At 53.7% G+C, this 14,568-nt stretch overlaps 1 protein-coding gene across 2 annotated transcripts in view; it reads left to right on the top strand.

Annotated features, from left to right (window-relative positions):
* The window catches only part of EVI5L (ecotropic viral integration site 5 like), a 33,230-nt gene that overhangs the window by 2,846 nt on the left and 15,816 nt on the right, over positions 1 to 14,568 (top strand). For both annotated transcript variants that reach the window (XM_050770194.1, XM_050770193.1), the window contains exons 2-5: positions 11,545 to 11,728; positions 12,765 to 12,954; positions 13,822 to 14,046; positions 14,157 to 14,231. In XM_050770194.1, coding sequence (XP_050626151.1) covers positions 11,592 to 11,728; positions 12,765 to 12,954; positions 13,822 to 14,046; positions 14,157 to 14,231 — 627 coding nt within the window. In that variant the 5' untranslated portion in view covers positions 11,545 to 11,591. The remainder of the gene's footprint in view (positions 1 to 11,544; positions 11,729 to 12,764; positions 12,955 to 13,821; positions 14,047 to 14,156; positions 14,232 to 14,568) is intronic.

The following is a 14,568-nucleotide window of genomic DNA, read 5'->3' as shown; positions in this document are numbered from 1 at the left end:
TGAACTCTGTAGGAAACCACGAGGAGGGCTTGTCAGTGATACGAACACAGTTTTACCCGAGACTGGGTTCGTGGAGCTGCATCTTTGTTTGTGTGCTCTGAGAGGTGCAGGGGGATGAGGAGGAATGTATATTTCAATTTCCTCTTGCAGAAAAGAGATGCCAGTTGTTACAGGGAAGCCCTGGGCCTGCAGTCAGATGTTGGGGTATGAAGGAATGTGAGATATGTACAATGTGGTCCCTGCTCTGCATCTAAAACCCCTCTTGCTGGCATGCGACGGCCTCCGCCACGTGCTCAGCACCATGCCAAGCACCATTGACATATTCTGTCATTTAATCCTCCCTAAAACTCGCAGGAACCAGGATTCCAGCACGCGCCCTTGCCATCCTGGCCTGAGGCCTGCTGCGGGGAGCATAAGACAGAATTATGTACAGCAGGCTGCAATGGGAGCCTGGAAAAAAAAGCCTGATGCATCCCTGGGGTGTTGGGGAAGGCACAGCAGGGATGACGTATGGGCCAGGTCACAGGCAGGCGTGGCAGGGAAGGGTGTTCAAGGCAGCAGAAGTACTTGGACACAGGCCCAGGAGGCAGGAGCAAGTGTGCTGTGTTCAGGGAGGTGTGTCCCTGCACTTCCTTTGATGGGCGTCTTACTACAGGCACTTGTGTCCCCAATGCCATCTGTACACTTGGCACACACGGTGGGGGGCTCCCTAGCAAAGGGGATCCCTAGTTGGGAGAACTTGGAAAGGCAGCAAGGCCGCCCTTCCCAGAGAAGACTGCAGCACACACATGCTAGCAGCTCGGGCAATAGAAGGAAGGAGGTTAATTTAGGAGAACTAACTCAGCTCATCAGGGTCAAAGAGAACTAACTCAATTCATCAGGGTCAGGGAAGAGACGTACCCTTTTGAAGGAGATTTGGAAGGCCTCATTGGCGTGACTCATCTGCACCTTCATTCATTTCTCAGCATGCCACGATGTGCTTGTGAGAGTGTTTCATTGAAATCTGAGGCCAGGCGTGGTGGCGCGCACCTGTAATCCCAGCACTTTGGGAGGCCGAGGCGGGCAGATCGCCTGAGGTCAGAAGTTTGAGACCAGCCTGGCCAACATGGTGAAACCCTGTCTCTACTAAAAATACAAAAAAAAAAAAAAAATTAGCCGGGTGTGGTGATGCATGCCTGTAGCCCCAGATCGCTTGAACCTGGGAGGCAGAGCTTGCAGTGAGCCAAGAACGTGCCACTGCACTCCAGCCTGGGCAGCAGAGTGATACTCCATCTCAAAGACATAAATAAAAATTTAAAAATTAAAAAAAAAAAGAAAAGAAAAATGAAGTGTTTGCCAGAAGGGACCCTATTATAATAGCCGAAAGTAATCTGGTCAGATTACAAGACAGAAAATATTTTTTTAGGTCAGAAAGGATTCCGCGGGTCAGAATGGTTCACCCCTCAGATTTTAGCCCAAAGGTGTGTGCTGCTGTTGCTGCTATTGTTATCAATAACGATGATTCTAGTTTTACTGTGTTTAGTCTTTAAACAGGATCACCACAGAAAGGGAGGGCCTGTTGAAGAGAGGAGGTTTATTTATCCCACAAATATGGGACGCCTGCTAGACTCTTAAGATCCAATAGTGGGCTAGACAGCCCCAGCCCCTGCCCTAGTGGAAGTTTTCATCCAGGAGGGAATAAATGTCACATGTCAGGCTTGTCCTAAGCACATGACACGTTTAAGCTCATTGATTCCTTCCAACAAAAACTTTGGGGTAGCTACTGTCATTAGCCCTGTTTTCAGATAAAGAAACTGAGGCATGCCAGGTACAGTGACTCACGCCTATAATCCTAGCACTTTGAGAGGCCGAGTCAGGGAGATAACTTGAGGCCAGGAGTTTGAGACCAACCTGGGCAACATAGTGAGACTCTCTCTCTGCAGAAATAATAATAATAATAACAAAATTAGCTGGACATAGTGGCAGACGTCTGCAGTCCCAGCTACTTGGGAGGCTGAGGCAGGAGGATCACTTGCGCTCAGGAGTTGGAGGCTGCAGTTGGCTATGATTGTACCAGTATACTGAAGCCTGGGTGACAGAACAAGACCCTGTCTCTAAAAATAAAATAAAAGTAAAAATTTAAAAATTGAGGCAAAATACATCATACCCAAGGTCACAAAGATAGAAAGAGGTGGAGGAGGCCAGGAGCGGTGGCTCACGCCTGTAATCCCAGCACTTTGGGAGGCTGAGGCGGGTGGATCACCTGAGGTCAGAAGTTCGAGACCAGCTTGGTCAACACGGTGAAACCCCGTCTCTACTAAAAATACAAAACTTAGCCATGTATGGTGGCAGACGTCTGTAATCCCAGCTACTCAGGAGGCTGAGGCAGGAGAATTGTTTGAACCCAGGAGGCAGAGGCTGCAGTGAGCTAAGATCGTGCTACCGCACTCCAGCCTGGGTGACAGAGGGAGACTTGGTTTCAAAAACAAAACAAAAGAAGAAAAAGAAAAGAAAGGGGTAGAGGAGGGATTTGAACCCAGGCTGCAAGCTCTGAAGTTCTCACCTGGAGCCAAGAGATCTGGGATAACAACCTACACTCCAAGACCAGGGATATGGAAACTTCCAGAACCATGTGGAGGAGCAGCTAGACTGGGCACAAGAAGAGATCAGGCAGGGACCTCTGAATTCCAGCCGCTGTTCTTGTTATCCAAGGGGCAGCTCGCCTGTCAGTTGTCCACCCACCCCTTGCCAAGGAAGAGAGGACCTAAGGTGCTAGGTTGGGCCATCTCCCCAGAGGTCAAAGCCAGCCAGGACAGCAGCAGTCTGTCAGGCTGGACAAATCGGGATCACGTGGCATCTTGGGCTTTAGATTCAGAAATGAGTCTGTGTCCCTGGTAATTATTAGATGAGGAGGAATCAGAAATGGGAGGCAGGGCTGGGCACGGTGGCTCACACCTGTAATCTCAGCACTTTGGGAGGCGGGCGGATAACCTGAGGTCAGGAGTTCGAGACCAGCCTGCCCAACATAACGAAACCTTGTCTCTACTAAAAATACAAAAATTAACCAGGGTGGTGGCATATACCTGTAATCCCAGCTACTCAGGTGGCTGAGGCAGGAGAAGTGCTTGAACCCAGGAGACGGAGGTTGTAGTGAGCCGAGATTGTACCACTGCACTCCGGCCTGGGCAACAGAGCAAGACTCTGTCTCAGAAAAGAAGAAAAGAAGGAAATGGGGGTAGGGGAGAAAAGGAAACAACATTGAAAGGAAACTCAGGGTCTTCATTGCTGTCTCTGAAAATGCCACAGACCGAAAGATGCATCATATGCGCTCGCCCTCTCTCCCTGTTGAAAAAGAACGACTGTTTTCACCAAGTAACCCCTGCACTTGGGGCGTTACATATATGTATCATTCCCAAAGCTAAAGAATACAGAGAGAGCTGCAGCACACAGGTGGATTTAGGGCAAAGGCTGTACAGTCAGAAATCCAAGTTCAAATCCTTCTTCCTCTACAGCCTACTCAGGGGACTCTCTGTGCCATATGGTACTTGTATGTTAAAGCTGTCGTTGGCTTTTCTGCTTACACTGTACAGAAATTTCTATTTTTATTTTTTTTTCATTTTTTTTAGACAGAGTCTCTCACTCTGTCATCCAGGCTGGAGTGCAGTGGCGCAATTTCAGCTCACCGCAACCTCTGCCTCCTGGGTTCAAGTGATCCTCCTGCCTCAGCCTCCAGAGTAGCTGGGATTATAGCCATACGCCACTATGCCCATCTAATTTTTTTTAGAGATGGGGTTTCACCATGTTGGCCAGGCTGGTCTCAAACTCCTGACCTCAAGTGATCTGTCCCCCTCAGCCTCCCAAAGTGCTGGGATTACAGGCGTGAGCCACCATGCCCAGCCTTTATTATTATTTTTAAAATAGACTTGGGCTGAGGCAGGAGGATCCCCTGTGGCCAGGAGTTCAAGACCAGCCTGGGCAACAGAGCGAGACCCCTGTCTCAAAAATAAAATAAAATGCCTGAGGGATATGGAAAGTTTCACCTTCATTTATTCAACAAACGTTTGTTGAGCATGTATGGAATGCCAGATTGTGCATTAGGGACTTGGAATAGAGAATTAAGAAGAGAGGCTTTTGCCCTCGAATTGTGCATGACCATAGGGCAGGCAGGCAGGCAGGTATAGAAATAATTGCCATAGACTGTGCATTGGGCTTGGGTGTAGGTGGGGGGTGGATGTCTTCAGGGAGGGAGAGGGGAGAAGTGAGCCAGGATGCTGGAAGAACGGGGGTTGACAGAGAAGGTTTCACAGAAAGAATGGCCAAACCAGCTGGGCACAGTCCCAGCACTTTGAGGAGCCGAGGCGGGAAGATTACTTGAGCCTAGGAGGTCAAGGCTGTAGTGAACAGTGAGCTATGATCATACCGCTGCACTCCAGCCTTGGAAACAGAGCAAGACTCTGTCTCAAAAAAAAAAAAAAAAAAGACAGCAGCTTCCAGCCTGGAGAGCAGAGGCCAGTTGGGAGTGAGGTGTGGGGTGTGGGTGGTAGGCTTGGCTGAACTCTAGAACATGAGAAGGCAGCAGGAGAACACCCAGGCCTGGCCAGAGTGGGTGGGTGGAGGTGGCATGTGGCACCAGGGACCCAGATAGATGTACCCGCAGTAGGACAAGGGGCTGCTTCTGTCACGAAAGGGTTGAATTTGAAGAGCATCTCCGCATAGGGGGCCGGAGGGTCTTTCTAAAATGCAAACCTAGGCCACGCGCAGTGGCTCATGCCTGTAATCCCAGCACTTTGAGAGGCCCAGGCGAGTGAATCCCCTGAGGTCAGGAGTTCAAGACTAGCCTGGCCAACATGGTGAAATCCTGTCTGTACTAAAAATATAAAATTAGCCAGGCATGGTGGCGCATGCCTGTAATCCCAGCTACTCGGGAGGCTGAGGCAGGAGAATCGCTTGAACCTGGGAGGTAGAGGTTGCGGTGAACTGAGATCTTGCCATTGTACTCCAGCCTGGGCAACAAGCAAAACTCCATCTCAAAAAAAAAAAAAAAAATTTGGCCGGGCGCGGTGGCTCACGCCTGTAACCCCAGCACTTTGGGAGGCCAAGGCGGGCGGATCACAAGGTCAGGAGATTGAGACCACAGTGAAACCCCGTCTCTACTAAAAATACAAAAAATTAGCCGGGCGCGGTGGCGGGTGCCTGTAGTCCCAGCTACTCAGGAGGCTGAGGCAGGAGAATGGCGTGAACCTGGGAGATGGAGCTCGCAGTGAGCCGAGATTGCCCCACTGCACTCCAGCCTGGGAGACAGAGCAAGACTCCGTCTCAAAAAAAAAAAAAAAAAAAAAAATTCACCCCATTACAGCTTACAGTTTGGTGGCATTTATTCCAATTGTGTTGTGCAACCATCACCACTATCGAATCCCGGAGCATTTCTATCACCCCAAAAAGAAACCTGTACCTACAAGCAGTTTCTTCCCGTTCCTCCCTCCCCCTGGCCCCTGCTGACCACAAATCCACTTTCTGTCTCCATGGATTGGCCTATTCTGGACATTCCGTATAAAGGGAGCCACACAGTGTGTGGCCTTTTGTGTCTGGTGTCTCTCACTGAGCACCTTGTTTTCAAGGTTCATCCACGCTGTGGCCTGTCTCGGTGCTTCACTCCTTTTCATGGCTGAGTAATATTCCACTGTCTGGGTGGACCATGTTTTTTTGATCCATTCACCTGTTGATGGACATTTGGATTGTTTCTGCTTTTTGGCTGTTGTGAATAATGCTGCTGTGAACAGATGTTTGCCATTCTCTTACATTGAGCCCTAGGAGTGGATTTGCCGAGTGGCATGGTGACAGTGTGTTTAAGTCTTTTTTTTTTTTTTTTTTTTTTTTTTTTTGAGACAGAGTCTTGCTCTGTCGCCCAGGCTGGAGTGCAGTGGCCGGATCTCAGCTCACCGCAAGCTCTGCCTCCCGGGTTTACGCCATTCTCCCGCCTCAGCCTCCCAAGTAGCTGGGACTGCAGGCGCCTGCCACCTTGCCCGGCTAGTTTTTTGTATATTTTTTAGTAGAGACGGGGTTTCACCGTGTTAGCCAGGATGGTCTCAATCTCCTGACCTCGTGATCCGCCCGTCTCGGCCTCCCAAAGTGCTGGGATTACAGGCTTGAGCCACCGTGCCCGGCCGTGTTTAAGTCTTTGAGGAACCGCCTGACTGTTCTCCATCCTACCGTGTTGTTTACTGCAAGCGTTTATCTAAATCTGTGAAGGAGGGTCTGGGTGATTGTTTCTTGCTCTCTGCCCCGGACACTCCAAGAGGGCAGGTGTGATTCCTGCCCCAGTGGGGCAAACACAGAACATGGAATGGGGGGTGGGCCAGGGGCTGATGGAGCTGTTCTGGCAACTTTGGCAACTTTGGCCAGTTCTTGAGAGAAAGGAAAAGCTGGTGACATACCTTTGGTCATTTAAGCCCCAAGAATGAGGTCCCCAAGGGCATCAAGACCAAGGCCAAGGAGGGACTCAGGGAGGAAGAGATGCCACATGGGAGACTGAGAAGTCCTGGCCAGAGAGGCAGGAGGGAAGCCAGGAGCCCAGTCCTCATCAGCCAGGTGGGAGGGGGCTTAGGGAAGGAGGAAGCATGCCCAGAAGTGCCCCCCGAGAGGGAAAGTGAAAGGGAAGTCGAAGATGCCCAGCATTCCAGCACTTTCCATCCCCACGCCCCCCACAAGCCCCGAGCACAGCCCCTTTCCAGTGCTCTGGCCTGGCTCAGCTTCCTCAGCTGTGGGTGGCCCTGTGGAGGTGTGGCTGGAGTGGGTGCTGGCAGGGACAGGGTCCAGGACCCCCCTTCAGATGGCTGAGGAGCAGTTGAGGTGAAGCATTGAAATTAAGGACATGGAGAGGCTGCGACCCCAGACCCAGAGGCCAGTGGGTGGGTTGCCAAGGTCTGTGCCCATTCAGCATGGGGAGATGGAGATGGGACCTCCCCTGCCTCACTCCCCGCCACGTCTCCTGCCTAGACAGTGGCCGGCCCTCAGGTGGCCCTCAGTCAGCACCAGGAAGGAGTGATTGAGCCAGCGAGGGTCATGGCACCGTGGGAGGGGTGCAGGGCCGCCCACAGAGTTAGGACAGCAGCCCGCCTCCACCCCAAACCCACTCTGTTCCCAGGGGCCGAGGGCTGCTCCGCGCAGGAAGTGTGTGTGAGCGCATGTGTGTAGATGGGTGGGAATGTGTGTGTGCCTGAGTGTGGGTTCGTGTGAGAGTGTGTGTCAATGAGTATGTTTTGTGTTGAGAAGTGTGAAAGAGTATGTGTGTATGCCTGAGTGTGTGAGTGTATGTCATGTGCATGTGTATGAGGTGTGTACTGTGTGTGTGAATGTGCATGGGTGTGTGTGTTGAGTGTGTGCATGTATACGTCCGAGTGTGTGAATGTGCATAGATGTGTGTGTATCCAGGTGTGTGCATGTGTACATGTGTGTGTGAATGTGCATGGGTATGTAACAAGTGTGTGCGTGTATGAGAATGTGTGAATCTGTGTGTATGTATCAGATGTGTGCATGTGTGTGAAAATGTGTGAATGTGTGTATCAAGTGTGTGCGTGTGTGTGTGAATTGCGTGGGGTGTATCATGTGTGTGAATTATGTGGGTGTATCAAGTGTATGTATGTGTGTGTCAATGTGAATGGGTGTGTATCAAGTGTGTGCATGTGTGTGAAAATGTGTGGATGTGTGTGGTGTGTATCAAGTGTGTGCATGGATGTGTGTGTGAATCATGTATCGTGTGTGTGTGGATATGCATGGGTATGTGTGTACTGAATGTGTGCATGTTTGTGTGAAGGTACATGGATGTGTGTGTATCCATGTATGTGCAAATATGCATGATCATGTGTATCAAGTGTGTGCATGTGTGTGTGAATGTATATAGTTGTGTGTGTATCCAAGTGTGTTCGTGTGTGAGCGTGTGTGTGTGGATGTGCATGGATATGTGTGTATTGAGTGTGTGCACGTGTGTGAAGGCACCGTGTGTGTGTACCCGAGTGTGTGTGCACACAAATATGCATGAGCATGTGTGTATCAAGTGTGTGCGTGTGTGTGAAGGTGTATAGGTGTATGTGTATCTGAGTATGTGTGTTTGAATGTGCACAGGTATGTGTGTATTGCACACAGGTATGTGTGCATATATGTGTGTGAAGGTACTGGGTGTGTGTGTATCCGCATGTGTGCATATGTGTAAATGTGTGACTATGGATGAGCATGTGTGTCAAATGTGTGCGTGTGTGTGTATAGGTGTGTGAGCATGTGTGTGAGAGAATAGGCATGGGTTTGTGTGTCAAGTGTGTGCATGTGTGTGTGTATAGGTGTGTGTGAGAGATAGGCATGGGTGTGTCGAGTGTGTGCATGTGTGTGTATAGGTGTGTGAGTGTGTGAGAATAGGCATGGGTGTGTGTGTCATGTGTGCATGTGTGTAGGTGTGTGAGTGTGTGTGTGAGAATAGTCATGGGTGTGTGTCGAGTGTGTGCATGTGTGTGTATAGGTGTGTGAGTGTGAGAATAGGCATGGGTGTGTGTGTCGAGTGTGTGCATGTGTGTGTATAGGTGTGTGAGTGTGTGTGTGAGAATAGGCATGGGTGTGTGTGTCGAGTGTGTCCGTGTGTGTGTATAGGTGTGTGAGCGTGTGTGAGAATAGGCATGGGTGTGTGTCGAGTGTGTCCGTGTGTGTGTATAGGTGTGTGAGTGTGAGAGAATAGGCATGGGTGTGTGTGTTGAATGTGTGCATGTGTGTGTGTATAGATGTGTGAGCGTGTGTGAGAATAGGCATGGATGTGTGTATCCGAGTGTGTGCATGTGTATGTGTGAGAGTTTGTATGTGAGTGGGGGTGGGTGTGAATGTATGTACATGCGTGAGGGAGTGAGGGTGGCTGTGAAGAGTGCATGTGTGTTGTGCGTGCACACACGCTTCAGAAGGATGGTTTCCACTGAGAGAGTCTGGGGATGAGTGGAGAGAAAGTTCCGGTGGGATCAGAAGGTTCCTGCCTCTCAGACTGCAAGTTTCAGCCCTGCGTATTTAATACATTTCACTTCCTGTATGAAATACACACACATTCCTGATAAATAGCTGAACAACCTCTGCTAGTGGACGGCTCTGGGATTTGGGGATTTTTTAAATCAGAAACCGAGGCTCAGCCAGGCGCGGTGGTTCACGTCTGTAATCCCAGCACTTTGGGAGGCGGAGGTGGACAGATTACGAGGTCAGGAGTTCGAGACCAGCCTGACCAACATGGTGAAACCCTGTCTCTACTAAAAATAGAAAAATTAGCTGGGCGTGGTGGCACGTGCCTGTAATCAAGCAGGAGAATCGCGTGAACCCGGGAGGCAGAGGTTGCAGTAAACCGAGATTGTGCCATTGCACTCCAGCCTAGGCAACAGAGCAAGACTCCGTCTCAAAAAAAGAAAGAAAAGAAACCGAGGCTCTGGCAGAGATTGGGTGGGATTGATGCCCTGAGCTTGGGTTTCCTCGGTTCTGAAGCTCTCACTGCTCCCCAACTCCATCTGTGGTTCTGAAGCTCCAGCCTCGCCTCCACCACCTCCTCCCCATTCTCACTGCTCTGAAGCTGCCCTCCCAGCCCCGCCCCCGACCCGAGAGGTTCTTCTCATCAGCACTTCTTGTCCACAGCCCCCGTCTCTGTCCTGGCAGACTTTGACTCTGTGGGAGGCCCCAAAGCGGCCCCCACTGTCCTGTCTGAGGAATGATTAACTCCTGGTTAGGTGGTGCCCAGCAGCTTGGTCTTTAGGGCAGGTGGCTCCGGCCCACTTGGCAATGAGACAGTTCCTTCTGCTCCCCAAAATCCAAAACCCTCAGCACCCGGCAGACTAGGGGAACACTTGAGGGCCCAAGGTAGAGCCAGCGGCCCTGGGGAGCCGCAGAGGCCTGGAGAAGGCGGGTTCTTGGTCCTCATGCAGTGAAAAAAGAATGGCGCGCCTCCCCCAACCCCATCCCAGGAGGACTGCGGTGGCCGGGGTCAAGTCCACCCAACCCGTGGGCCCTCAGGGCTTGGTTGGGGGCTGAGTTTGGGCTGTGGAAGGTACCCAGCGACCCAGTGGTAGCCAGGCAGGTATAGAGGGGTCTGCTGTGGTCCCGCCACTGTCCCCCTGCCGCCTAGGGGTCCAGATATCCCCACTCCAAGGACCCAATGAGGCCCCTTCTGTAGGTGGAGCTGTCAGCCAGGTCAGATGGGGCTAAGTGGCACACAGCGGACTCCTGCTACAGAGCGTGCCGGGCAGTGGGCGGGCATGAGGGGCCATGCAAATAAAGAGGTGGGAGCAGGGTTTCCTTCCTGCCGCCAGGACCCTAGGTATCCCCATCATCCCAGATGCTGGAGGCTAGCCTGGGCTCGCCAGGAAGAAGCATGAAGGAACACCATCCCCAGCCGCTGCCTCCACTCCCATAGCCGTCCCTTTCCCCTAGGGCCCCCTGCTAGGGGTCCCCTGGCCATCAGTCCCCACACAGGCCACAGCAGAACCCAGGAGCCCTGGCCTCAGGATGGACAGTGACAGCCAATGTCCATGGGACTGTCGCTGAGTGTCAGGCTCTGTTCTGACCATGGTATATGCAGTCACATGCTCAGTTTCCACAGCCACCCTTGAGGCTAGGTCCCGTATGATCTCAGTGTACAGAGGCTCAGAGACACCAAGTGACTGGCCCAAGGTCACACAGCTGGTGGAGGGGAGCCATGCTTCAGACACAGATCCATTTAAGCCCAGGGCCTTTGTTTTTGACACGGCATTGATCTGCCTCCTCCAGGCTGGCAGAAGGCAAGAGGTCAGTGTCCTTCAAGCCCCTAGAAGGGTCGGGCCAGATGACACGGCAAAAGGATAGGAGAGATGTGCATGGGACTCGCCTGGCACGTGGCAGGCAAAGATCTGGATACCGATCGGAGCCCACGGCTCTGGCTCCATGTCTGCCAGGGCACAGATTCCCAGCACTCTGCCACGTCCCTGGCTTCCCAGCCCAAGGGGAGTCGACTCTTCCGGCCGTTGGCAGCACCAGACAATTAACAGTTGAGAGTAATTGCTCTTGGCCGTGCCAGCAGCCCACTTTGGTTGATGAGATGGGGAGAGTCAGACACTGATGTGGGACTCCCAGGGCAGGCCGCGAAGGGGACGGGGACCAAGCTGTTAGGAAGGGCTGGCAAAACAGGGGCTCCTGCACCCCGAGGTCCCAGCAGGGTCCGTGGAGCCCCGAGTGACAGGGAGCCTCCGCTCTGGGCCCTGCTCCAGCCTTAGGGGTGTCGAGTTGAGCCTTGGCCTGCATTCCCAGGGACAGCAGGACAGCTCACGTCCTGGCAACAGTCCTCCCGTCTCCATCCAGACGTCCGGCCTGATGAGACAGACAGGGATCCCAATCACCAGGGTCTGAAACAGAAGGGGCAGCATGGCTGTCAGCTGGGCTGGAGCACATGGGGATGAGGGGTGCACGGACTGGGGTGGACCAGAGGTAGGAAGCCCAGGGTGAGGAAATGTCCCGAGAGTGGGCAGGCAGGATGGAATGGGCACCCACCCAATGCCGACCACGCGTGTCTCTGGCCCCCAGACAGAGCTGTGAACCAACCCCGCTCACGGCTAACAAGCCCACCCACCATGGCGAGCCCCACTCTGAGCCCCGACTCCTCATCCCAGGAGGCCCTGTCGGCCCCCACCTGCTCCCCGACCTCTGACTCCGAGAACCTTAGCCCCGATGAGCTGGAGCTGCTGGCCAAGCTCGAAGAGCAGAACCGGTGAGTTGGGGACTTGGGGATGGGGTGGAATCTTGGGGTGCAGCCTGGGCCCCCACAGGAGTTCCCAGGTGCCCTCACATTCAGAGCCAGTCCCAGTGTGTGCAAGGTGACAGCCACCTCCAGATGCTGGACGAGGGACACCTCCTTTCATCCCCCCAACCCTGGCTGAACATACGTGTCCCCACCCCGTTCAGATGAGACCGAGGGTTTAGGAGGTCAAGTGAATCTGTGGATCCCCCGTGGTTGATGGAGCCAGGACTGGAGGGAAAGTTGAGCATGGCCTTCCTGCTTTCCTCCTCTGGCCCCACCCCCGTTTAAAATGCAGGTTTTAGGCTGGACGTGGTGGCTCACACCACCCAACACTTTGGGAGGCCGAGGCAGGCGGATCACCTGAGGTCAGGAGTTTGAGACCAGCCTGGCCAACATGGTGAAATCCTGTCTCCACTGAAAACACAAAAATTAGCCAGGCGTGGTGGTGTGTGCCTGTAATCCCAGCTATTTGTGAGGCTGAGGCAGGAGAATCACTTGAACCCGGGAGGCAGAGGCTACAGTGAGCCGAGATTGTGCCACTGCACTCCAGTCTGGGCAAAAGCGAAACTCTGTCTCAAAAAAAAGGGGGTGCTGAGGGCAGTGGCTCACACCTGTAATCCCAGCAGTTTAGGAGGCCGAGGCAGGCGGATCACCTGAGGTCAGGAGTTTGAGACCAGCCTGACCAACATGGTGAAACCCTATATCTACTAAAAACACAAAGTTAGCCGGGTGTGGTGGCATGCACCTGGAATCCCAGCTACTCGGGAGGCTGAGGCAGGAGAATTGCTTGAACCAGGAGGCAGAGGTTGCAGTGAGCTGAGATCGCACAACTGCACTCCAGCCTGGACAACAGAGTGAGATTCTGTCTCAAAAAAAAAGAAAAAAAACACAGGAGGGACCCAATCCCTGGTATCCTCTGAGACCCCCAGGAGGATGGGTTGGGTTCCCCAAGGATCCCTGTCCCTAGGGAGTCACTGGTGCCCCTCCGCTGGCCCTTCCTGTCCAGGCTCCTGGAGGCCGACTCTAAGTCCATGCGCTCCATGAATGGCTCGCGGCGGAACAGTGGCTCCTCACTGGTGTCCAGCTCCTCGGCCTCCTCCAACCTGAGCCACCTGGAGGAGGACACGTGGATCCTGTGGGGCCGGATCGCCAATGAGTGGGAGGAGTGGCGGCGCAGGAAGGAGAAGCTGCTCAAGGTGGGGGACGGCCAGGCAAGCGGGGCAGGGCCGACGGCGTGAGCGGGTGGTGTGGTCACTCAGCCACCGGGCAGCGCCAGGGTCTGTGGGGCCTCAGCCTGGGCACAGTGGCAGCAGTGGAGATGTGCAGGCACTTTCAGAGTGTCCTGCCAGGGCACAGGGACAGGAGAGAGTGAGTGAGGGTGGTGCTGGACAGGCCCTGCACCTCAGGTGCCCATGTGCTTGCTGCCCTGTAGTGCCCACGAAGAATGGGGGCACAGTGGCTCACGACTATAATCCCAGTACGTTGGGAGGTTGAGGCAGGTGGATCACCTGAGGTCAGGAGTTGAAGACCAGCCTGGCCAACGTGGCGAAACCCCGTCTCTACTAAAAATACAAAAAATTAGCCGGGCGTGGTGGTGGGCACCTGTAATCCCAGCTACTTGGGAGGCTAAGGCAGGAGAATCACTTGAACCTGGGAGGAAAGAGGTAACAGTGAGCCAAGATCACGCCACTGCACTCCAGCCTGGGTAACAGAGTGAGACTCCATCTCAAAAAAAAAAAAAAAAAAAAAAAAGTTTAAAAACTAGCCAGGCATGGTGGTGCACACCTGTAGTCCCAGCTACTCAGGAAGCTGAGGCAGGAGGATCGCTTGAGCCCAGGAGTTCAAGGCTGCAGTGAGCTATGTTCACACCAGTGCACTCCAGCCTGGGTGACAGAGTAAGACCCTGTCTCTAAAAAAAGGGGGTAAAAAAAAGGATTGGGGACCATGAGTTCTGTGCCATACTCGAGGCCTGAACGAGCCACGCCTGAGGAGCCAGGCTGGGTGGCCACAGGGAGGCTGCACTGAGACCGAGTCCAGCCCCAGCTTCCCACTCCCGTGGCCAGGAGCTGATCCGCAAGGGCATCCCACACCACTTCCGGGCCATCGTGTGGCAGCTTCTGTGCAGCGCCACGGACATGCCAGTCAAGAACCAGTACTCTGAGCTGCTCAAGATGTCCTCGCCGTGCGAGAAGCTGATCCGCAGGGACATTGCCCGCACCTACCCAGAACACGAGTTCTTCAAGGGCCAGGACAGCCTGGGCCAGGAGGTCCTCTTCAATGTCATGAAGGTGAGGCCCAGGGCTCCCCACTCCCTCAGTCCCAAAGGAAGGAGCAGTTCCCCAGTTCACCGGCTGTGCTGGACGGCGGGACCCTGCCCTCAGGACTCGCTCTCTTCCAGGCATACTCGCTGGTGGACCGGGAGGTGGGCTACTGCCAGGGAAGCGCCTTCATCGTGGGCCTGCTCCTCATGCAGGTAGGTTGCTGGGGGGTGGCTGAGATCCTGCCAGACAACAGCCCACGCTGGGCTCGGCCTCCAAGAGATGAACAGAAGTGGCGTGTCCTCCCCCCAGCGTCCTGCTGGGGCAGATCCTCCCTCTGTATCCACACCTGTGATCTCTGCCAATCCCCAGGCCAAGGCCCAGTGAGTGGCACCTGTCTGGTTGGGTCCTGTCTGCCGTGCCATCCAGGACAGAGACAGGGTTTGGAGGGACAGGGTGTCTCTCTCTGCCGCCTCTCAGGGTTGGACAGGAACCTCAGACTGGGGACTTAGGCCATCCAGCGTGGTGTTTATGGGCCTTGGGGCTCTCCTC

This window comes from Macaca thibetana, chromosome 19 (genome assembly GCF_024542745.1).
Source record: "Macaca thibetana thibetana isolate TM-01 chromosome 19, ASM2454274v1, whole genome shotgun sequence".
NCBI classification, from domain to species: domain Eukaryota; kingdom Metazoa; phylum Chordata; class Mammalia; order Primates; family Cercopithecidae; genus Macaca; species Macaca thibetana.
Note: the sequence above shows the minus strand (reverse complement) of the source record. Positions and strands in the feature narration are given on the sequence as shown.